Source organism: Scomber scombrus, chromosome 11 (genome assembly GCF_963691925.1).
Source record: "Scomber scombrus chromosome 11, fScoSco1.1, whole genome shotgun sequence".
Lineage (NCBI taxonomy): Eukaryota > Metazoa > Chordata > Actinopteri > Scombriformes > Scombridae > Scomber > Scomber scombrus.
The window spans coordinates 10,447,600-10,473,284 of record NC_084980.1 but is presented as its reverse complement, the minus strand read 5'-3'; the positions used below and the strand labels follow the sequence as shown (position 1 = coordinate 10,473,284).

At 39.5% G+C, this 25,685-nt stretch overlaps 2 protein-coding genes across 2 annotated transcripts; both read right to left on the bottom strand.

Moving 5' to 3' along the window:
- Positions 1 to 5,772: 5,772 nt before the first annotated feature.
- atp1b3a (ATPase Na+/K+ transporting subunit beta 3a) lies at positions 5,773 to 9,964 on the bottom strand. The gene is made up of 7 exons (XM_062428927.1): positions 9,792 to 9,964; positions 8,352 to 8,480; positions 7,946 to 8,044; positions 7,581 to 7,774; positions 7,267 to 7,317; positions 6,628 to 6,714; positions 5,773 to 6,540 (listed from the first exon to the last, which is right to left on the bottom strand). The coding sequence occupies exons 1-7, from the start codon at positions 9,901 to 9,903 to the stop codon at positions 6,373 to 6,375; spliced, it is 840 nt and encodes a 279-aa protein (XP_062284911.1). The 5' UTR covers positions 9,904 to 9,964; the 3' UTR covers positions 5,773 to 6,372.
- Positions 9,965 to 12,031: 2,067 nt separating this feature from the next.
- gk5 (glycerol kinase 5) lies at positions 12,032 to 25,675 on the bottom strand. Its single transcript, XM_062429265.1, has 17 exons — positions 25,582 to 25,675; positions 24,946 to 25,247; positions 24,241 to 24,334; positions 23,575 to 23,650; positions 23,369 to 23,462; positions 23,048 to 23,179; positions 22,297 to 22,372; positions 21,913 to 21,974; positions 21,748 to 21,821; positions 21,265 to 21,325; positions 20,792 to 20,918; positions 20,601 to 20,705; positions 19,171 to 19,265; positions 18,675 to 18,778; positions 18,496 to 18,555; positions 17,445 to 17,578; positions 12,032 to 15,314 (listed from the first exon to the last, which is right to left on the bottom strand). The coding sequence occupies exons 2-17, from the start codon at positions 25,069 to 25,071 to the stop codon at positions 15,142 to 15,144; spliced, it is 1,593 nt and encodes a 530-aa protein (XP_062285249.1). The 5' UTR covers positions 25,072 to 25,247; positions 25,582 to 25,675; the 3' UTR covers positions 12,032 to 15,141.
- Positions 25,676 to 25,685: the final 10 nt, after the last annotated feature.

Genomic DNA, 25,685 nt, shown 5'->3' with positions numbered 1-25,685 from the left:
GGAGGCAAAGTTAAAAAAACATGGAGGATGTAATGATGTTTTTCGAGCATTATCTCTCTGTTTCGCAGCTTCTCTTGCTTTTATGTATATCTAATCATGTAGATTTGCAGCCATATTGATCAGGAATGATCTGAGTAATTTATACATCCCTCCTAAGAATACTAGTGTTAGAGGAGTAAGTCGAAGGCTTTCGTGACAGAAATATTAGTTTATGAAGAAACTATTTAAATCTGAGCTGAGAAATATTTTTCTTCTTTACAGTATAAAGTGAAATTTGAACTCAGGTTCAAGGTCTTGGAGACCTTAAATCTGTTACAGAATTGCAGAATTTTATAGCGCACTGACCCTCTCATTCCCTATATTGATGCCATCATAAGGTCACACTGTTTCTATGATGAAAAGTGCTTTTTAACCAGATGTGGCAGAGATAGTTATAGTGTTTAATATTATGTGCTGTGATCCTAAACCTCATTATTGAGGCTGTTCACTGTATTTACATCCAGGTGGTTTTCCTTTCACTCAGCATTTTAGTTTTATAAAAACTATAAAAAGCAATTGTATGTAATGTATATAATATATATATATCTATGCACAAAGAGAGAGATGTAAGTAATTTAAAATTAAGGATTAAGTTTAAGGAAAATGAAGAATACTGAAGACCTCTTTGCTGAGTCCCTCTTTTGTTGGTGCTATGAGGCTCAACTTAGTGTGATTTGGACTCAGTTTGCCCTGGGATGCTGGGAGAGAAGGAGTGCAGAATTTTGCTGTGTATGGAAGAAAGAAATTTTAGAGGAGTTGGGCAATAAATTCTTGTACCAGGAATGTGCAGGTTGCACTGTCCACAGCCCCGAAACACTGCGATAGGCCCAACAAGTCCTCCAAATTAAATGACCACATAGGTCGTTTGTACCTGCACTCCAGAGCGATCCAAGAGGGTCGATTTTTTTGGGAGAACAGGCTTGATAACTCAGGTCTCTTAGTTTGAAATGAGAGTAGAAACTTGGGTTAGTAAAAACAACAACATCTTGTTATTCTTGTCTCAGGGTAATTATATGCTTAAAGTTTTGAAATGTTCAGATCTTGAGCAACGTTGAGTTTTCACTGGTAATGCTAAAGATATAAATATATAAGATATCAATAAAGGTAATATTATATGTGCTTGTAAATATATATGAGAGGAATTGCTACACATGCTACTATAGAAATGTCAGCTGTAAAGCAGGAATTTGCTTGAATCTGTAATTATTTGAATAATGTAAAATATATGTCTTTTAAAACTTCTGTTGTCTTTCTATGATCTCTAATCCTAACCCTTTAAAGCACACTGAGAACACACCTACCATCAGCGTCTGAGAACATCCCAAACAGTGCCATGTTACGCATGTTCTCTGGGCTATATATAACCAGAGAGAAAGAACTGAGGACGCTGGAGTAAAGCCTAAAAATATCAACAGCATTAGTCCATTTTAGGATACTGAGCACATCCAAGCCGTGCTCCAGGCCACCACAAATTGGCAAGTTCAACTCTTAGCTGATAAGGCGATAACCAGTGTTATCTTTGTGCCTTCTTTGCTTAAATCAGCTTCAAATCCCCTCAGTTCTGAAGCAACTCAATGCAACTGCCAAATGACAAGCATGAGCAGAAGACAGCCGCCTCAATACTGGGCTGAGAAATTGTATTTCAGCACATTTTGTTATTTCATTTTTTTTTTTTAATCGGTGATAAATAAATTAGTATGATATATAATATCATAACAATAATAATTATAACAATAATAACGCAATTCTAAAAATCATCCAATGAGTGCTGAAGAGGGAAAACTGGACTGATGAAATTATCCATTAGATATTTTCTTTTGCCTCCAACACCACAACAACACTTGTTTCCAGTGGTCCAACTCAAGGACAGTAAGTGCTCAAGAGGCACTAAGGTAGATTCTTGCTCCGGTTAAACCCCAAGAGATTATCTCACATAGAGCAGGACTTTGGTACAGACTGCTGTTGACATTGAAGGACAGAGCTGCTGCTGCTGCTACTGCTGCTGCTGCTTCAAAGCATATTGAGAGCTGGACAGATGGAGGTGCTGTGAAATTAGAGCAGGCAGGTGTGATCTGACTCCTTTTAATATTGACTTGATATTTTTTTGACTTTTACAGTCAGTATGGGTACAGGTGCAACTATTCAAACATTGATTAGGCTATCTAGTGTTTCAAAAGACATCAAAATATTAAAAAATACAACAAGACTTACAAGCAAGTATACTGGGATCCATTCAGTTGGTTATGAAGGTAAGAGTAGCACAAGATGCAGAAATGATAAATGTAAAATGCCTGTCTAACCCTCGGTCCTTCATGCTGCACAGCTTGCTCTGCCCATCTTGTTTCTGGCTCCCTCATGTGGCAGCAGATTAGTGCTACAGTGATGGTGAGACTGAGATTGATAATGCAGTCTGTGACTGATCGAAGGTGAAAGATTACTGTACCAAAACTCAACCTCAGTAATCTCAGTCAGCCTTTCTGATTTATTTCTACTGCCATCATTATACAGCACACAAAAGTTTTCAATTTAAATTTGTGTGTATTACATAATTTCATTTCACATCTATTTATATATTTGAAGATTCTTCAGTGGGCTCAAATTAAAGCTGGTGTCTGGATGTTCATGTGACTTTCTCTAGAAACAGAGAGATAGAGCAAACTAGGCAAAACATATAACAAAGAGCAGCAGTGGAAAGTAACTAAATACATTTACTCAATTTTGAGCATTTCTTTTTCAGTTGAGTATTACCACTTTTAAACAGGTAGGTGACAAATTAAAGGAAAAACCAGTACAGATCTGAATGCTTGACCCCTACAGTGCGGGCATCTGGTGGCTCTGTTATGTCCCCTTAGAGTGAAGAGTCACTGCAAATCAATACAAATCTTTCTACCTTTATCGTATGATGAAACATTTATATCCTGATGGGAGTGGTCTCTTTCAGGATGACAAAGTCTCCATCCAAAGGGCATGTGGGGTCACTGAATGGTTTGATGAGTGGCCTTCACAGTCACCAGATCTCATCCCAGTTGAACACCTTTGGGAGATTTTGGACAACATTTTACACAGCACTCTCCAGCACCATCATTAAAGCACCAAATGAGTGAATATATTTTAGAAGAATGATGTTTATCCCTCCAGTAGAGTTCAGAGACTTTAGAATCAATGAAAAGGCGCATTGAAGCTGTTCTGGCAGCACATGATGACCCAACACCTTACTAAGACACTTTATGTTGGTTTATCCTCTAGTTTATCAACCATCTGTATTTCTATAATACCACTCAGAAGAAAACATTGTACTTTGTACTCCACAACATTTATCCGACAGCTATAGTTACCAGTTACTTAACAGATTAAGATTTTATATAAAAACTTTCTTGTACTTATATGCCAAATGTTTTGGTATTTCTACTTAAGTAAATGATTAAGAAATTAAGATAATTATTTATTTTAGGCTCTTTTGCCTTTAATAGACAGTATGTGATATAGAGGCCAATAGGAAACTGGGAACTGGGAAACAAAGGTCTCTTGCTGGAAAAAGACTTAAGTTATTTTCTTCAAAATCACTTTTATTCCACAATTTATTTCATCAGGTCTTAAGGCACCCTGAAGAGATGTTACAAGTTGTCCTTTTAAATTCGGGTTCCTTTTAAGACTGTGTAAACATAGCTTTGAATAAGATAATTTCCTGTAAATCTTTGCTTAAATTATTTCTTTACAGTGCACAGACATTGTGTTTTGTGACAAAAATACAGTGTGAATTAAGTAAATATGGTAGATAGTGTATATATATACATTGAAGAGTAATAGATTGGCAGACAATCAGATCAATAGGCTGAAGAAGAGAGAAAACTAACAAACAATCTTTGAGACCCAGATAGATATACAGTTTCACGTTAAGATATACAGTACATAGTTACAGTGAACTTTTTATTTTTGCAATGCTCTTCCAGCTCCTCTCCGCCTTCCAAGCAATATAACACTGTATCTTATGTGTGTGTGTGTGCATGTGTGCGTGTATGTATGTGTGTGTGTGTGCATGTGTGCGTGTGTGTGTGTGTGTGTGTGTGTGTGTGTGTGTGTGTGTGTGTGTGAGAGTGTGCCACCATCAATACGCAGCACCTCGCAAGGTGGAGCAACACAACTAAATCTAGTCCTGGAGGGTTCACCCACTTTGTTGGCTATTGCAGTGGAGAGGTGAGTAAACAGGAAGACAGACAGGCAGACAGACAGACATGCAGACAGACGGACAGACAGCACAAGACTTGGTTGTGGTGACACGGACCACAACACAAAGATCTATCTATAATTCCCTAAATATGGTAAGGATCACAATGTATTTATATGTAGAAAGGGACTTTGTAATTGGCATTTCATATACAGGGATACAGTGGCTATACTTGATTATCAACATACGTTCCTATGAAGTCTCTGTGATGTGACATGTGAATACTCTGGAGATGTGTTGGAAATGATTTCTACTTTTCTCAATTGTACAATACAGCAAGATAAAAATCCTCTCAGCACCGGCAATAATACAGTCGTTCATATTGTTTGGAGACATGAGAACAACACTCTCTTCCTGACAGCAGGAAGATCTAATAAAAAAGAAAACATTAAAAAGTTGTATCAGCAATAACACAACAGCTCCAAATAGCTTGCTTGCAATGGCTATAAATCACCTAATCACATCAATACTAAAACAAAACAAATCAAATGAGTGAAGAATTATCAGTGCAACAGGTGAATGGATGGATGGATGGATCAGGAGCAGAGTGCACCAGCTGAGCGTAGCCTGGGTATGACACGTCCGACTTAGAAATAATAGTTAGGACCAACTTAAGGTCATGACTTGTGCACCAGTTAGACTTGAGCCCTGTGTGTGTTGACGCCTGGTATGGAGCATATGTAAACACTGATTTATGGCAGTTCGCTCCACACACCTGGACAGTTTTGTCATCTTCTGTCGCGCAATGTGACTGGGTGATGCTAACAACGCTGTGGAGATTGTAGTTTGCGATGCACTTCCTTATTGATATCCTGCTTTGTAACTTAAGATAACTTGTAACATCCTTGAATATTTGGTCCCGGTCAGGATGACATAATGTATCTAAACAAGTCGGCTGGAGGATAGCGTCTGGAGATAATTTTCCATAGTAATAATAATGTGAAAAATAATGAGCATACAACCGTAAAATAAAAACAACGATGGCAGTGCATCTTGTTTACAGAATAAATAACAGATCTTTCCTGACCTCTTCAGCTACCATCGCATTCCTTATTGATTACACTGGTGATTGATTGCCATGCTGGCACTTTTTGTTTGTTTGTGTTGGTACTGTTACACAAGATTTAATTTCTCTACCATTAAAATGTATGCTCCCTTTCTCTTGGTTTGCATTATCCTCATCTTCCATAGCATGTTTGATGGGAGAAGTTAGGGTGCGCTTTGGATATTAAGTGTGTTATTTGGCAACAATCATCACATGGACGCGTATCATAAGAACAGGTGCAGCTTCGTGGTCAGTCAAGCTGGGTGCACACGCTGTAAATTCAAATCACAAAGTCGGACGTTCCTAAGACCAGTGTTACACTGTGTTTGGTGACTCATCAGATTCTCTGACCTGCAGTGTTGGAAGAAGTACTCAGATCCTTTACTTAAGGAAAAGTATGATACATTAAATAAAATTAACAAAGTACATCATTAATATTGATGAGTCAATGCATAAGCAGAATTTTGATATCAGTCACAGCCCAATTTTCTGCAAATGTAGTACTTTTCCTTTAAGTAAATTTAGCTGGTAATACTTCTATACTTTCACTTAAGTATGATTTATTTATTTTTTACTTGTAATGTTTTTACACTATGGCATTGATAGGCTACTTTTACTTAAGTTAAGGATCTGAGTAGCTACTCCTTCCACCCTAACTCACCCTAACCCTGCAGGTAACAAAGTCTAATGGGTCACCTAATACTGTGTAACACCAGTGTACAAGTTCAGACCTCCTTTTTCCTGCCTAGCTGGTGCACTCTGCTGCAGATCAGGAGCAGAGCCTGTGTCTCGGTCTGTTGGGATCTTTGAGGAGGTCAGCAAGGAACGTTGAAGGAAAGAAAGGTCAAAAATTATCATCAAAAGCAACATTCAACATCTATCTGGCTGTCCTACTGGAAGCCAAACTAATCTGCATTAAACTGTTTGGCCAAATCCCAAATGCTGTCTTTGTGACAGATTTGACACTTCTTTCCTCTTTTTAAATTTTTAAATATAAATCCTTAGGGAATGTGGGCAGCCGTTGCATCTTGTTCCAGCCGCTTTTTTTCCCCCATTTACTCTTTTACTCGAGCACCTTGATCCTGAAGGTGACGCGACCCAGGAACTTATCCCTTTCGTCGTTGTTGCGGAGGTCAGAGCCCTCTACCCTGCACTCCACTGGCAGCTCCTTGTTGTAGTCCTCCTTGCTGAGATGCAGCTTCACAGCCACCAGGGGCTGAACGTAATTCTCCTGCATCAGAGGGGTGACAGCGTACGTCAATAATACATCAACGCGAGGGTGTTAGCAGACACAATCCGACTGGAGATAAATACTTACATGGGCTTTTTTGCCGTAGTAGGGGAAATACATCTTATCAAAACGCCCCTCACTGGGGAAATACTGCATCTGGACTGGGTTGTCTCTCTGCGAAGAACAAGATGTTTTAATCTATGTGAATTTGAAATTAAATAAAATACATTTAATTTAGTTGAACTATAACAAAGAACCATTTTTTTTCAGATCACATGAGACAGGACGTGAAAAAAGGAAAAGCAATGACCCTCTGTTGTTAGCGAGGACATTTTAATGAAGTGGAAAACATGACGTGTTTTGCTTTAATCTGCATAAGGACATTTGTGGCCGATTAGATTAAAAAGACTTTGAAAATTGCGCTAGGATGGGTTTAGAAGCATCTGCATAATGACTTATTACATAATAAAATGTGTTAACACCCTTACTGGCCTAATCCTGATTATTTACATATCATCTTACCCTAAAGCCATCACTGACAGCATGCAGAAAGAAATCAGACACAAAACAAACAAAAAAAGGAAGGAAAAAATGAAAGCAAGATCAACAAAAAGAAAGAATTCAGACTGTTATGGTCATCAGTGCTTTTTTATGAGAGAAATAAAAAATTAAAAAATACACATACAAACAAGTAGCACATGTATAGATTAGAAATGTGTTTTTTACTTTTACTGTGCAGTTGATATAGGGATCCCCACGGGGCATCAGGCCAATAATCTGTAAGATGAGGGAAACATGAGAAGTTGAGACTATTAAGAAAAACAGATGAAGAAAGGAGGCTGCAAGTGTGGAACCAGAATTAGAACCTCAATCATTTATTTTCTGTCAGCAAATGTAGGTAGATTAGAAGCTGGCTGGGTAGGAAGAAAAGGTTGAGAGAGAGGGGGATGAGAGGATGAAATTGTGAATTTGTAAAGCTTCTTTTTGAGGTTCTACAGAAATGCACCAAGAAAAACCAAGAGAGTGAGAGTGGACTTTACCCTGTTCATTTTCAGGAGCACGCAAGGTTTTCCCTCAGAGTATCCGAAGTTGACGTCATAGAGGCCAGAGCAGAAACTCAGGAGGCTCCTCTTGAAGCGACAAGTTTTCTTCACCTGTTCCTCGCTGTTGTCCTGCATGAAATAGTCTCCTGGAGGGCAGTCCTCGTTCTTCTCCTGCTCCGTATCGTTATAACCTAGGAAAAGAAAGAGAGAAGGATGATGAGCAGAAATATATACAGGTGTAGGGCTTCACCGAATGGAGAAAAGATCTGGGTTGGAGGGGAGTGGAATTTAATTTAATGACGTCTGGCTTTCAATCCCTTTTAATACAAATTCATCAGTGCATCAGGGCAAAGTGCACTTACTTTGCAGGAAAGATTCCAGGTGTTGGACATACTGCGAGTACTTCAGCGGGTCAGATTTGTTGAATGTGATGTCCAATGAATGTGGACGGATCACCAGCCCTGCAACACAAAGCAAACATAGAGTGAAGTAGTAAAAGCAGCAGTGCAAACAATCGTAACAAAAGAAAAGTGATACACAGTCATCATCGGTGTTTGTATTGAATTACAGGGAGGCAGAAGACATCCCTGACCCAACAGACAAGCTCCACTGCTGACATCACACAGGAAAAGACTTCAAAACAGATCGATACAAAAAGCAACTAGATGGTAGCACATTATTATGACAGCATCTCATTGGTGATGTATGACTAATGCTGCCAGTTAGCTGAAAGCCTTTCAAAGCATTGGATGTTGAAAAGACACTAACCTGGAGTGGGAACACGGTCTCTGTACTTTGGCACATTGTCATCCAGAGTGAGCAGCATCACCCACATGGTCAGGGCAAACATGCCAGCCAGGAAACAGTAGAAGACAAAGTAGAACAGCAGGATGAGGGCTGAAACAGAAAAAAGAAAGGAGACATAATGAATGAAGGCGATAGAGAGGAATCATATATAATGTATGAGCTTCGACCTCGCTCGAGCTCGGACAAACGCCCTCTGTTTTCCTACATCCCTCCTCATCTCATCTGCAGCCTGAAGAAAATTGTAATTTGGGTGTACTATCCCTTTGAGAGAAACCATTTTGGATCGGGGTGGGGGGTGGTGGGGGTGGTGGTGGTGCATACTGCTAAATAAACGTGAGGCCCCCAGTTTTAAAATCACACAAGATTTAGGGATGACACTGCAGTGCTCATAGCATCTGCTGCCTCATTTATCTAATATGGGGGGAGGGGGGGGGGGGGGGGCACAGTAATGGAAACATCTGACTCAAAATGGTTCACCACCATCCAGCCTGCACAGCGCAGATGCCCTCTAAGTTGACAAAAAAACATAAGGATGGACTCCTCAGCTTCCCCCTTTTCCCCCCCACCTCACCCCCTCCTTTTCTCATTCCTCCCCAACAGTATCCCACAATGCACCTGCCTAGTGCGTGAAAGAGAGAGAAAGAGGAGAGAGGGAATCCCATTTGACCTTGACAGGCATGCTAATGTGGGCGGCCATGCAACTGCAACGGAGCATCCCACTGCACAGCAGCACAGGGGCCCAGGCAGCCCTGACAGCCAGCGCTAGCCTATAGGAGTTGGCTGCTGGAGGGAGGGTGGTGTGTTACTACCTCACTCTGGAAATAAGTGGGAAATCATTACATAAAATGTATGGCCTGATCAGCTATAGATTCAGCCCAAGAATGCTGTGGCACCCTCCTCAGATGTGATTAGGTAATGGGCTGCTTTATCAGCTGGGGTCTGCACTGTGAATGGAATTTCTTGACAATCTTATAAATGCAGATAATGAAGATTAATAATAAAATACATGTATATATATATATATATATATATATATATTTACATCTATATCTATATGCTGTTGTCATTGATCATCACTTGATTGGTTAGTTCTGCTATGCAGCAGAGAGGCTGATGCACGCCTTTTTGAAGCATCATTCATCTTGGTGAGCCCCTCTTGGTACAGGCTTCTCCTTTACACCTTCATGTAGGCCTATGATGGTTCCTCAAGCTAATCCAAAATATACATGGCTGTCATTTTGATCCACCCATACACAGAAATACACAGTAGGCTGTATTATCAGGAGGCACGCATATAGTAACGCTTTGATAATGGAAAGCAGAGGGTACCAGATTAAGCGTAAGCCCCGTGAATGTCAAATCACATCTACGAATTGACTGCTGTATAACGGGGACCCTTACCCCAGCTGCTGGCGGTGCGACCCATCACCTCCCCGGTCCTCGGGTTGTAGAACGAGTCCTTCCAGCTGGACGCGTTCTCCTTGTTGGCCGGTTTATCCTCGGTGCTCGCCATGGTGATTTCTTTTTCTTTCTCTTTTTGATCCAAAATGTGCGTGTTCTTGTTCCTTTTTTAAAAAAATGCAGAAAAGCGCAGCAGGCGATGTAATGAGGCGAAGAAGCCGGCGAGGCGGCGGTGAGTGGTCGGATCAATGGTTGGGAAGGAGTGGGCGGTGTAGAAAGAGGGAGAGAGCAGAAGGAGAGATGCTCTGGTGGAACAAAAAAAACGAGAAGGGGAAGGTGAGGAAAGGGAAGAAGAAAAAAAAAATCAGTGACGTCCACACAAGCCCCGTCGTGACAGCTGATGCAGTGCGACCAGATGGATGTACATTGGCTAATGACGGAGAGACGCACTGAGACGCACCGTTACGCGCAAAAATTATAAATTTAGCGCACACTATTTTTCTTATCACCAATTATATTATAATGGTAGACCCACCTTCATCTGCATTATATATGAAGTGTGTACAGCCTGCGGAGTCCTTCAGTAAAGGATGCCTGCGGCGCTATATAGTGAAAGCTATGGGTCTATATATGGTTCTTTTTTTTTTTTTTGTCTCACTACAGCTCCTCTGCACATAAGTCGTCTGCTTGAGTCACCAAACCAATAACCAATCCTATAGGCCGGGGTGTATTTCGACAGGAATGGACGCACTGCTTTATCAGTAGGCTCTGATGTAGTGCGCACACGCACACCTATACATAAGTAGTAGGTACATAAATGGCAGTGATCAGCATATTTGAAGCCGACGAGGATGCTATTTGTGACTGACTGGTTTTGAGCATAGATATTTGGGGCATTTGCCAATCAGTGTTGCTATGGCAATTGAGCACTATTGAAACTAGAATGTGTGTGCGTGTGTGTGTGTGTGTGAGAGAGAGAGAGAAAGAGAGAGAGAGAGAGAGAGAGAGAGCGAGAGAGAGAGAGAGAGAGAGAGAGAGAGAGAGAGAGAGAGAGAGAGAGAGAGAGAGAGAGAGAGAGAGAGAGAGAGAGAGAGAGAGAGAGGAAGAGGAAGAGGGAGGAGGGGGGCACATAGAAAGAGTGGGGGAAGTACACAGAGAGCATGATTGTAAACAGATGTGTTGAAAGTTAAGAGACAACATGTATCTGTGGAGTGGAGGCAAGGATGTCATCTAGTCCCAGCATTATCTTATATTTAACTCAACTATAAATCCAGAAAAAATACTACAATACTTACACTTGTATGTGATGCCAGTGACTGAAATTTATTGAACTGACAGAGGAGTTTGGTGCCTTCGGCAGCAGGGGGTAAGGGACTGAGGCACTGACAGCAACAAAAAAAGACGAAAGCTTAACTTCCAACCCCCTGACACACCACCAAACAATCCCAGTGTGTCACACAGAGAGAGAGAGAGAGAGAGAACAGAAGAGGGAGTTATATAATGACCCTTGATGCAGGGTTCAGCTCATATGGGGGGAGGAAGGACTGGAGTGGTGGTCACAGTGCATCCAGTTCGTGCTGTCAGATTGAATTTGTTGCAAGGCAGGGTCCACAACTCATACAATGCGGCACCAAGCACAATACTCACACACACAAATACACACACACACACAGAACCATTTTACTGATTAGTGTGAGAGCCGGCAGCACTGATTCATAGGCTAGTCCTGTCTGTCTCACTCACTCTAGCACATTTTTCTCTGTGAAGGCATCCCACTGCAAGCCAAGCCCACTGGCAAAAAAACTGCCTGCGTTTGAGGAAGCGTTTTGGGGTGGGAGGGGGCGACTCGATGCAGAAAAGCTATGATCTGCGACATACACAAAACTCACATCTCTTCTTCCTCTGAGTGAGCCAGCACACAATTCTCCCATTGTTTGGGAAAACCCCCTTTCTGTGCACTCAATTAGCACCCCCTTCACCATACCAGTGCCATGAGCAGGAATACACACCCCATTTGTTCTCAGTCATTCCATCAGCAAGATACCATAGCAACCCTCACAGCGAGGTTGGTCTCATCAATGGGAAGTAATCCCAACACTCATCTAACAGCCTGTGTTTCTGATTATTCCCCAGGCAGGAGTCCTGGTGGAGGTAAAACCCCCTTAGACAGCATCTGTTCACACATTAAGACACCTGCAATACTGTACACACCAGACACACCAAACACCACAAGCAACTGCTGGCAATTAATATTTTTAATACCTTTTACACCATAGACAGCTCTTGATATTATTATGTAATTTACTGAAAAAATGATTACACAGGTGTACGGTTATTTCCCAGCAGCTTGGGATGTCAATATTTGCCATTCAAGAACTGAATGAAGTACAAGTGTTAGAAAATTTCACATTTGATGACCAGGAATGTCATTAATGTCAGCACTATGCACAGTGTCACTTTTTACAACAAACCATCATCATATATATGAAGAACAATATTACAATATTGAAAAGGGTAGGAAAAAAGAACATTACTCAGCAAATGGATCAAGAATGAGATTCACAGGGATGGACAGGACTGACCATGTGATACATTCAAAGAAAAGAAAAACATGTAAATACTAGGATCCAGTGGGAATCCCTTAATCTGAACAAAACATGTACAATTAGTTTCTGTTCCACTCATATTATTTAAACAATATCATCACCATCAATGTGTATCATAAGTGATGATTGTATTTAGATAGACGTCACATTTAAGCATTATGTAAGACGTAGAGATGTGCCAGTATGCATTGTTGTACTGGTGTGTGAAATATTCTAGTAGTAATACCATTTCTATTACAGGCATTACTGTGATTAGAACTGTTGTCAGAGGGCACCGTGAACACAGCACAGCTCTCATGTCTTTATTAGCTGTTTTAGTTCGATACACCACAAGACATTTTTTATTTTATTTTTATCCAAGAAACACAGTGATGGAAGAAGTATTCAGAACCTATAACAACTTCATTACAAGTAAAAGTCCTGCACGAATAATTCTGCTTAAGTAAAATAACGTAAGTATTATCAGCTTGATATAGTATGCAGTATTGCAGTAAAAGTAGTGGTTTGGTCCCTCTGATTGTTATATTATTATATATGACATCATTAAATTATTTATACTGAAACATCAGTGTTTAAGTAGCATGTTACTGTTGTAGCTGCTGGAGGTGGAGCTAATTTCAACTACTCTGTATACAGTTCCAAACCTTTTCTCCAATCTTTGATTTTTGCTGAAATATTGGACAATTTGAACATTTATTGAAATGAAACCATGTTGAAAATTTTAGAGGGAAAAATCACTATTTGGTGGAGCTGCTTAAATCTCAAATCTGGTTTAATCTTTAACAATTTATTTTAAAAGCTTGTTATATTATCAATTGTGCCAAATCTTCATCTTAAAAGTATCTAAAGCTGGTAAATAATTGTAGTCAAAAGTAGAATATTTCCTTCTAAAATGTGGTGAAGTAGAAGTATAGAGTAGCACAAAATGGAAATATTCAAATAAAGTACAAGTACCTTAAAATTGTACTTAAGTACAGTACTTGAGAAAATGTACTTTCCACCACTGCACAGCACTCACAGCAGGACGAGAGAACCAGGTTCCTGCTCTGTCTACCTCTGGCCATGATTTGGTCTGTTAACATTACTTATAGTCAACCTACTGTAGTGCGGTTAGTTTATATTTGCTGAGTCGTAATGAGACATTATTCCTCCTCATAGGTCAGATTGAGCACTGCCGAAAGTCAATCCAGTTTCCATCCAATTTAAGAAAAAATGCACACTTCTAAGTTGGGGCATCAAGATGAACAGCTGGTGGTGCTAATTTTCCATTGACTGAACTGGCCATGGCCAAAAAAAACACAAAAAAACCAAAACTTAATAGCAGTAATGGTATTTCAATTGCAAGTATCGGTACACCAGCTTTTCCAAAATTTCTAGCCAAATATAAAAAACCTCCGTTAGGTATTTAGATATCTATAAAATTTTCAGCTCACCTTTTTTTTTACGCACAGAAAGTAAAATTCTAATTCCAAATTCATTAATCATACCTGATAGAAGTCTGAGGATCAATCATGTGCCGAACAATAAAACCCAACACATATTAGAGCAGACAATCCATTTAAAGCAATTTCCAGTCAACTGTCTTAATATTGACGAACCAACCTGCTTTTGTTTGTGGTTTTTTTCCATGTTCATTTGCAGGATACCGCAATATTGTTCAAATTGATTAAATCCAAGGCGATTATAATATGAAGTACGGTCATTTTATGAGTATATAGTAGCACTACACTGAGTTGTAATTTAGAAAAGTTTGAGTATTTTTGTGATAAGAATAACCGGCACATCCCACTTAGAATTCACGATTGCTAAAATGAAACCTCTCTACATTTCCAAAAGGCAACATGTATGACTTGGGTTTGTCTCTGGAGGATTCAAATATTTTAACACATGTAAAATACTACGTTAAGTCAAGCAGAAACAGACACATAAAAAAGACATTGGCAAATAAAAATATCCTGAAATTCTGTTTCCTAAATGTGGCTCGGTGAATCTCAAGGCATCATGAACAGAAGGGTCAAGTCCTGTCTATGTTCCCCCTACAGAGGATCTATCTAGTATAAATGATTTGAATCTGTGGCTCCTTATAAACATGTGACATGCGGTTGAGATGGCGAGTTCATAAATGAAAGCTTTAAAGCCAGTCATTAGCGCCCCCATGTGGGAAAAATGTACAAATATTCTTCCATCTGGATAAAATACAGTAATATGAGGAGGCACAGATGACTTGAGGTATGTACATCAATGAAATTCACCTCTGATGAGGCTGCAACACTGAGCAAGAATCAACTAAAGGTAGTAACTTCTGTTTGTGATCACCATTCACGCCTCAAGGCTGTGAACGTAGTGAAGGAAGCTGATGGCCTGGATCAGTCCCTCGCTGGACCAACTTTCAACCATAGTTATCAGTGCAGTATCATGATGTCAGTGTGTATGACCTATCAGCTGTGCTTCATTTATCAGTAGGATCAAAATGGCTATCACTTCCCCTAGAAAACCTTCATTGGCTACTGGTAAAGGTTACGCAGCATACTGAGTTACCGTCACCAAAAGCTTTGCATCTCATTTTTTTTAGCAACTGGACCAGGATTGAGTTTTGATTCACAAACATTTAAAAACAATAAAATCAGAAACACAACTGATGGTCACCATCTCTGAAAAACCGTCATTGTGTTTTAATAAATGGACCACCTGCTTTCACATGTACTCAAAAGTTATGTCCTCGTCTTTGGTGCTTGCGTCCGGTGTCAGGGCTTGTTGTACCAATTCATGGAGCGTCGCAGAGCTCTCTCCCAGCTCTGGAGGATGGGGGTGTACTCCCGAATTGGGTTACCAAAACCTTCTTTGTGTCCTACTTGAGGGCTGAACAAGTCATCAGTGATCTGCAGCTTCTTCAGCTCTTCTCTGGTTTTCCAGAAGCCTGCAGTGACGGCAGAAAACAAAGAAAGAAGAGGAATATTAACACAATTACCTTCAACCATTTTTTAACGACCTGTGTATCATACAGGATGTCCTATAAATGCAGAATATTAGGAAACTTAAGTGAGTTTAGGGAATGTAAGGAACAAATAAAGAAAATACCCCAACGAGCTAAGACACTTTATGTTGTTTAAGTCATCCGTGTACATTGCCTCATAATTTCCCCATACATTTCTGACTCAGGGACCAAAAATGAAAGTTGAGTGGCTGCAGCTGTCAGGTGTCAGTATGCTCTAGTCTATTCTAGTCTTTCACTGCTGTGGTATGACGATCTGGAAGGTCAATGATTTGAGGGACAGCCCTCCACTCACACACAAAAATACACTGCTAATCGATGGTTGAAAGGGTGACACAGTTGTAGCACGTTTTAGACTTATCACTAGGGCTGAACAATGAATCGATATTTTATCGAAATCGCAATATGGCCTACTGCTAGAGTCCTTTCTAGAACCCGTAAATATGACCACATCACCCCTATTCTTGCCTCATTGCACTGGTTACCTGTGGTGTTCAGAATTGATAACAAAATTTGTACTGCTTGTTTTTAAATCACAGTCTTACATTACTGAACTTCTCACCCCTTACGCCCTTGCTCCCACTCCCAGATCTGCGGACCAGCTATTGCTCTCGGTCCCCAGAACAAGGCTTGAGACAGAGGGTGTTAGGGCTTTAGTTGGAAATCGGACAAGCTACCTCAGTGTCCACTTTTGAAACTCTCTTAAAAACTAATTTTTATAGGTTGGTTTTCAACTAATGAGTTCTTTCAGACCTATGCTTTCATTATTGTTCATTACATTCATTTATTCATTCATTGTCTTTTATCTTTGTTTATTTCCTGTTTGCAGTCAAACTATTTTTGATGCGTAACTAAATTGTGTAATTTTGTTTTTATGTTTGTAAAGCACTTTGTAAACCTTTTTTTTTTGAAAGGTGCTACATAAATAAAGATTATTATTATTATTGTATTATTACTGTAATTTTAAATGATCTGCAATATGTTTTAAAAAGGTGAAATACATCAAAATATTTTTTTTAATAATGTATTGTGCTGCAGAAACGTCTGGGCATACAAATACATAAGAAAACATCAGATCAACATACCCCCACCTGTTTTTCAATGAGAATGAGAATAATGGTGTAAAAATGATCATTCAATTTAATATCGTAAATCATATTGCGATATCAGTCACAATTGGATATTTTTTCAAAATCGTTTAGCTCTACTTATCACCCAACATTACAAGCTCCTGTTTCATTAATAACTAACGCCTCTCAAACCAGTGATTCATATTATTATTCAGTTATCAGCAACACATGCTTCTGGCCTGTTACATGCACAATTCCATCTCCTGTGTTTGATTTGATTAAGCTAATGTATGGCAATATAATTACATTATGTGAATAATTAAATGGAAAACAGTTTACATAACAAGCAGCAGCATTTCATTTAGATTTTTTCTGCTAGTGCAGGAATAAAAATAGGTCTTTTTATCAACCTTTAATATGAAACTCAGTGCCATGACTCAGTGCAGCAATGATTTTAGAGAAAAATGAAGTGATATGAAAAGTAAAAAGTGACACTGAAACGTTTTTCTGACTGCCTGACAGATCATCATCTCATCTGCACATTACAGAGTTTGTGCTGAACAGCCTCTCTCAGTTTTACACACTTGGCTGTTTGCTGCAGCAAACCTCAAAGAACTGTCACTCTGAGGACCATCCTACCTGCCTCATTTATATTCTGTAAGTGTAGTCGGTATAAATTCATTTTCCAGTCCAACCACCAATATTTGGAAGCTGCGCTATCAATGCTTCTCTTATGTCAGATATGGATCAGGATCTAAAATGCATACAGCAGGAGCTCAGACGGGGCTTATGGGTTAAGACATCGACCATGAAACCCAACGCTCCTGATTTGCATCCGGCCATCCAACTTTGCTGCATTTCTTTCTCCATTGATTCCTGTCTTTTATTCATTATCATGATCTAAAATAATATACATTTAAAAAAAATGCAAACAGTAAATGTTCTTTAGGTTGACAAGTTTGTATGAGTGTGTGTCTCTGCTTACCCACTCCAAGTCCAGCGACAAAACCAGCCCCCAGACACGACATTTCATTGTGTTGGGGTCTGGCTACCTTCCTCCCAAACAGGTCTGCAGTCAGCTGCATGATGAAGTCATTTGAGGATACCCCACCATCCACCCTGAGAAAGAAAGTCAGAGGGAGCACTCAATTACACTGGAACTTACTTTACTGTAACAGTATCAGAGAAACATACACCCATAATTTATAGCCAATAAAAGCCGAACTACATTAGTAGAGGCACGGTGCACACAAGTCCATTTTTGTTGCACTCTGTTTGCTGGCTAAAATCCAAATCCTGCATTCAGATATTGGCCTGTAAGCTGGAATATTAAAGGGAGGTCTCTCCCAACTTGACGTGAGTTAAATGCTTACACACTGATTATTTTTGCCTGCAGAACAAACTCACAATATTATAATCAGCAACTGTTTGACCAGCATAGCACTTGAAACTAACTGTATCTTGTTAGGGAATTTTCCATAACTAATATGCACTGGGTCAAACTAGGTTTTGCGGTCATAGCAAGGCCACACCAAATATTGGGTTTAGACACTGTCTCCCCTTGAGATAGTGGTAAGCAGTGAGTCTGCTCCTTTTGGGGGAAAACAGGAGGCATTCTGATAGTGTTGCTATAGCAGCCAAGCTCAGATATGTCCTTGACTGTTTTCCCTGAATGGGGTAAAGGTAACTAGAGTCAGAGGTTTGATATAGTGATGGATGTAGGACAAAGGTCCTGAGTGAGGTCTAAGCAATGTTTTGTCTATAAACCAGTAGACTAAATTCTGTATATTGTAGATGTGTTGGATCTGCCCATATTTGGGCATGGCTCAACCTTGGGCATTATCTGTGTGGTTTAAGACTATCCCCGGAGGAGAGAAACTTCAGAATTGAAGGGAGCATCAGAACATAACATGTGCTAATCATTCATTCACTTCTCCTTGATCAAGTTAATAAACCTTTTCAATTCAAGACATCCTGGACTCCTGTCTACTCTCTCCATTGATGTATGGGCTGCATAATTAAAATCTCTATCATACCTGATCTTGGTGATAGGAATGTGAGTTTCTCTTAGCATCGTCTCATATAGCTGCTTGTTTCTGCAAAGAATAAGAAGCACAAGGAGAGAATGTCATTTAGCATGAACAAGGAGGCATATAAGAAGTTTAATGAAACTTAATAATAAATAAAATAATAATAAAATAATAAAATTACTCACCTGAAAGCGATGGACTCCAGAATGGCACGGACCAGATGACATTTGGTGGTGGAGGGTTTGAGGCCCATGAAGGAAGCACAAGCTTTAGGGTCGTTTAGAGGAGCCTTTGGATATACAGAGAATAACATGTCAACTGGCTGAAAATGAAAAACAGAGCTGTGGTTACACAGTTGAGTAATAATATCTTTGTATAAAAATAAAAAACAAACAAACATTTAAGACACACACTTACAAAGGCCAGTTCACAATGGAAGCAGAGAAAAAATAGAGACCACACAACCCATGTTACAGAAGGACAAAAATGCAAATAAAAGCATAAAAAGTCTAAAGATCAATCCATGCAATCAATATCCACCTACATGTGTTACAATTCAGTAATTTTGTTTTGCTTTCAGTGAATACACTGGGGTGCACATTGTGCCAAACTGTAAATAAAATGAAAAGAGCAGGTTTCATTCGACACAGATATGCTTACATGCATTATGTTCACATGTACCTGCAGGCCACTGAAAGAAGGGACGAAACACACTCCGTCTGAGTCACTGACACTGTAAGCCATATCCCTGGTGTCCTGCACATCAGAGAAGAGCTCTGCAAAAACACACACACACACACACATCATGTTTGAACCTGTCACTGACCGTTCAGTATAACAAAGGTTTTCAATGCATTCATTGATTTTTGGCCACCTGAAGGGCAGCTGAACAAGCTGAAAACACTGACACTGATATATAGTCAGCTTATAAAGTCGTTATGCTGAACATGTTAAAAAACAATTGATCATTTACATTTCCAGCAGCAGTGAACACTGAGCAACATTAGCATTCATTTAGGAGGTTTTTTCCTGATGTGTGGCCAACATTCAATCTCTTTCTAGTCCTATTTTTGACTCCACTAATGTCACAAAAATATCTGGCTGGTAGATGTTCCAATATATACACCAGCTAGTCACTAACTGTCTGATGTTTGTTCCACTTACGCAGGTGCCGTACAATTGGTTTGTCAGAGCTTTTTGCTGAAAACAGGTGCCTGCTGCAGCTGGAAAACCGAAACAATCAGCTAAAAGAGGCTAAAAACCTCAGTGGAGCTGAGGAGGGCTGAAGATGTGAGTGACAAGCCTTTGTAGGTTTGTCACTACGAGTGATCCCTTTCATTTTACAGTTTAAAAAAACAAAACACTTTTTAACATTAGAAATGCTGATTAATGCAGCTTTAAAGGACCAGTGTGTAGGATTTAGAGGCATCTAGTGGTGAGGTTGCAGACTGTGCAACCATCTGAATACCTTCCCCCTCCTTCCCTTTCTCCTTCCAAGTGTGAAGGAAAACATACGGTGGCCGTGAAACTGATGAAAAATGTGTAAGGCTCTCTCTGGAGTCAGTGTTTGGTTTGTCCATTCTGGGCTACTGTAGAAACATGGCAGTGCAGCATGGTGGGCTCCATGGAAGAGGACCTACTCCCTATAAAGATATATAGAACTCATTCTAAGGTAACAAAAACACAACAATTCTTATTTTCAGGTGATTATACACCAATTAAAACATACTTGAATATTATATTCCACTTCTACCACTACTTCCGCTAGATGCCACTAAATTCTACATACTGCACCTTTAAATAACTTAATGCTCGACAATGGTTAATCAGTAGATTTCAACATACATGACGTTCACTCAATCAGCAGGTTATGACACACACAGTTCATGTAACATAAATGGTGTCGTGGTCAGCAGATTATGACATAGTTACTCATTTTATCAGAGAAGATGAATAATAAGAATTCCCATTACATAACCAACCGGGATTGATTTAATGTTGTTTTAACTAACTAACCACAGAGACAACTGCTAGTCACAAAGCTTCCTGCAAAATACAAACAATGAAAAGGAAGTCATCACCAGAGATGCTGCAAACATCTCGTCACTCACCTAGCTTCTGCGCCCATTTGATAGCGGTGCCAGTATCTGCTGCATTGCCCTCAGCCAGATAAACCACCTCTGAGCCGATCTTCCAGCCCACCACAGGATACAAACCTGCAGTGAGGAAACAAAGGCATGTAATTGGCCAGTATGCAGAAGTTCAGATATAATCATCTTAATGTGCTTTTACGTTACCTTACCTGCTACAGAAGTGTGTGGTTTGCTGCCGGTGTTGATGTTCATGAAGGTACCTGTTCCCATGGTGATCTTGACATCACCTACATCAAAGCAGCACTCTCCAAACATGGCTGCCTGCTGGTCCGCCATCTACAACAGGAGGACAGAGGGAGTCATTAATATGTTCTAAAAACATCAAATCCTGTCATGTCTTCGTTTAACTGTTACCTCAACTGGTAAAACTGGTAACTGATCATTGACAGGCACAATTTCACATGTGGAGACTAATTTATTTTGTCATTTCCGAATGAACTGGAACCGAACATTAAGCAGCGACCAGTTGTTTCCTGCTGCTGATTAAATAAATAACTCTAATAAGTAACGTTCCTTTTTACAACATAATAGCTTTGACACACTGCCATGAGTCGGAGGGTCAAATAAACCTTTCTTTCATGATCACACAAATATCAGAGCGAGTGAAGCCTTGACAACTCACCACTGACATGATGGGAATGGATACTCCGAAGATAGACGAGTCTGTGGAACCAAAGTCATGACTGGTGGATCATGAAGGAGAAACGAGACATCAGAGACAATGACATAATCTCACACTCTCCATTAGTCCTCTACAGGCCAACTGCAGCCGAGGATAGTGAATCACAACAACATCCATGCTGAGGTGCATTGATATTAAAACAGTGTAGAGGTGTTGACATGATTGAAAGGTTTAATCAAAACCAATTTCTAATAATTACAAAGATGATTAATAATAGTCATGATTTGCCAAAAAAAGCAAAACATACAATAAATAAAGTTAAAGATGAACTTGACTGAAAGCATTTAAAAAAAAATCTTCTGTAGAAATCACAATAATATTATAAATATATGTAATATTGTGACAGCCCTATTGCAGATTAAAAGACTGTGACTAAGTTGGGCAATGTTGAAAGTGAAACTTTGAAGGAAAAGGATGACTCACCCTGTATTTTCTACTTTGGGGAAAATAGAGAAAGGCAGAGAAACAAGAGAGCAGAGAAACCCACTCCAACACATCTGTGAACAAAGTAACAACACAGAGACATGAAATGAAAAACACCCACAGAATAAAACTAATAGACATACAATAAACATGACCCCACCAGACCTGATAAGAGTCAAAAATCCCTGTTGCACTGGCATTGGAGTAGTCTGTTGCAAAGACGCGTCCTGAAAGAGATTAGATAACAAACAGATGTTTCAAAAATCCCTTTTACAGAGGGATACAAAATGTGTCGGAACTCCTGGTCATTTTTTCAAATCCCCTCTCACAGGAATTAGCTAAAATATTTCTGAGGAATGTCAATTTCATCTGTTGTGCAATCAGATTGGGGAAACAAAGAACATTTTGTCTGACTCTTAATATTGTGTTGTTTGAAATGCAATCCAGTGGACATATTATATATGACTGGACTGCTTTCAAAAGGGACTGTGCACATACTAGGAAGCTGGTATTCACATGAGCTTAACATAAGGAAAAAAGCAAACACACCTTTTGTGAGTTTGAACAGGAGCCAGGTGTCTATTGTTCCAAAGCAGCAGTTGCCTTCAGCTACTGCTTTACAAACCTGAGAGGAAAAAAACAAACACGATGATGTTGAAGTGAAATAGTGAGGGCTGCGCTCTTATGGGGCATGTGATAACACAGCCTCAGTTTGATATAGGAATCTGCTTTTTTTAATCCAAAAATGTAATCTATTGACACGTGTGATTCTGCTTTTCTCTGTTTTGTTTTGAAGACATTAAATAGAGCTTTATTAAATTGTGATGAGCATTTATTTTCTGACATTTTATAGAGCAGAGAAGTGATTGAGAATGAAAATAATTAATAAAGAGTTGCAGCCCTAGTAAAAAGTTAATTGTGAAGTCTTGAAATGAAACTGTGTAACTTCTGCAATCAGATTAGACAACTTTACTTGTACTTTTTTGCTTTTCAGTGCTCACTATTTCTGTTTTCATTGTTTTACTTTGTTTTATTTTTTCCTTGTAAAAATTCTTTTGGAACAGTAGTTCAGTAACAGTTTGTTTACCGAGTAGGTCAAAGTGCATCACTGCTGTTCTAGGTCACTAGTTTAAACGTCAAGCCTACGCGCACACACACACACACACACACACACACACACACACACACACACACACACACACACACACACACACACACACACACACACACACACACACACACACACACACACACACACACACACACACACACACACACACACACACACACACACACACACCTGCTTGTAGTGTGTAAGAGCCCAGACTAGGCGAAAGGTCACATGTTGGGTGGAGAAGACAATAAGGCTCGCTGCAAGGGACCGTTTCTGCCTGGTCAGGAAGTAAAGCACCTTCATCACACCATGGATTGCCTATGGTTGTCGCCAAAACAGACAAACAAACAAACAAACAAACACTTAATGTTTGAAGTAAGTCCTGTTCAGGGCTGATTTAAAGTACTTTATAAGTTCCACTATTTAGTCCCTCTTCTCTTAAGTACATTACCAATTCATTAAAGAAGATGCATTGAAAGTAGTTATTTTGGGCAGCAACAGACTCACTTTCATGGTCCATGACCTGTTCCAGGACTTCACCAGGTCTGCAGCTCTCTGGTCCTGCCAGCTGATGAAGTTATGGAAAGGCTCCCCAGTTTTCCTGTCAAAGGGAAAGAGAGGAAGCTAAATGAAGCAAGGATGGAACCAGACTAGAAAGGAAATAAAGAAAAAAAAGAAGATCATTTAGAGCTAAGTAAAGGTAATTTCATTACCTGTCCCATGTTGTGAAGGTGCCTCGCTGAGTAGAGATACCAAGAGCCTCTATTTGACGCATTTGTACTCCTGTATCTATATCACAAGTAAAGCAGAAAAAGCACACACACATTAAAATGGTGAGAAACAAGAGGAGACTGCCTTATATAAATGAATGTCCAATGTTGTGCTTCTAGTGGGGATATAATCGCCAGTCCTGCTCAAATTGTCATGCAATTAATAGTTTTTATGACAGGACTACACAAAAAGTGTTTCTAGTGTATTAAGGACAAAACATTAAAACTGTTCACCCATCAGTATATTCTAGTCTAATAAAATAACACAGCATCCAATGCCCCAAAATGAGCAAAGCGCTCAATCGCCACCTCTGAAACAAAGTCTGCGTAAAAACTGAATACGATACACTTATTAAAAAGATGTAATTTATGATAGGGGTGCTGGACTGGATATCAATGAATGTAGGAGTGTCCAAACTGACATCTCAGTGTATGATAAGTTTTTGATGAGTGACTTTGCTCTAACTGAAACAAGGAGCACAGTGGAAATGATAAAAAAAAATGCATTGACACATTGTATTCCATTAAATGAGCATTTGACACAGGGCGTGCCTACTACAACGTGTAAAGTTAATCATCTCCACTTGTTGTGGCATAGCTGGCGTGTACCTTGAACAGCTCCCTTGACCACGGTAATAAACCCTTTCCATAATGCATCTGGGTCCATTTCCACCTGTCCTACCTCTGGATACAGGGGAACAACCTAAATCAAGCATCAACAGAAACACAAACACAGACATGAAGACGGTAGTTGAAACAAAACCAATTGCAATAATTACTAAATCATTAATAATTATTGAATGGGAATTTCAGTAAATATGATTTCAATGACATTAAGATAAGATAAAATAAGATTAGATAACATAAGATAATCCTTTATTAGTCCCACGATGGGGAAATTTAAAGTATGACAGCAGCAAGTGGATAGCAAAAATAGAAATAAGAACACAATCAATCAAAACAATAGTAGTAAAACAAATAATAGTAACATTATATGCAAGAGGAATATTGGTGTTGTCAGAATGATAATATACCTGACTCTATATTGATATAACACAGATTTAAGTCGGACGTCCAATCAGACAGCAGAGCAGTGATTAATAATATTTTATTGCTTGTGACCCCTTCATGAAAAGCAATAACAATTTTCTTTGGCACAGGGTGTATGCAGAGTGGTGGACAGTTTAACAAGAGAATGATTTTTCATTCACAGAATAAGTTTTAAAGGCCTGGAGAGTTTAAGGTTTTTCCCAAAAGGGACTGTTGTAAGTGGGAATGTGTGAATAATATCAAATCAAAAGGGCAGACGAATACCTTGGTAGTGCATGATCCTCTGATTTTTGCCTCCTTGTCATAAACGTGACACTTGATAGATGTTGTACCGACGTCCACTGACAGGATGAAGCTCTCCTTTCTGAATCCGTTCCTCTGACTCCCCATTGCAGACACGTTTGTCCAAGTATGTGGGTTGGCCTACAGCATGTAGGTCTTCTCATATTGGTCTTGTTTACAGCCTGAATGGTTTGTGTGAGCGTATATTGCTTAATGTGTGTACCGGCTGGAGCTTTTACTCGACCTTCGTACCTTATTTTCGTCAAACCCAGTTCCAGTCCAACCTGTTTTGAATCCAAAACGATACACGAATAATGATAATTAAGTCCAACATACACACTAGTGGAAAAATGCAACAAGGTTCAGACATTATTTGAACCTGAATTACAGGCTAATTTGTTCAGTCAGTTTCTCTGCATTTGAGTCTTGGTGGAGACTGAAATATTGGTTCCAGATGAAGTAACATTAAGTAAGAGTTCACCAACTCAAAAGTTAAGCTAACAGGCTATTAGATTAGCACACGTTAGTTATCACAAATAAACATTTAAGCTTGGGAAAATAAAACAACACATAAATTTTCGCTCTATAAATATTTAATAGTACAATCCAATAATTTACCCAATATGTGCTCCAAACAGTGACGCTGACAGAGTGAAGGACGGACAATCCGAAAGTAGATGTTGTTGAATCGCGTTAACGTAGCTGACTGTTTCTTTCCATGT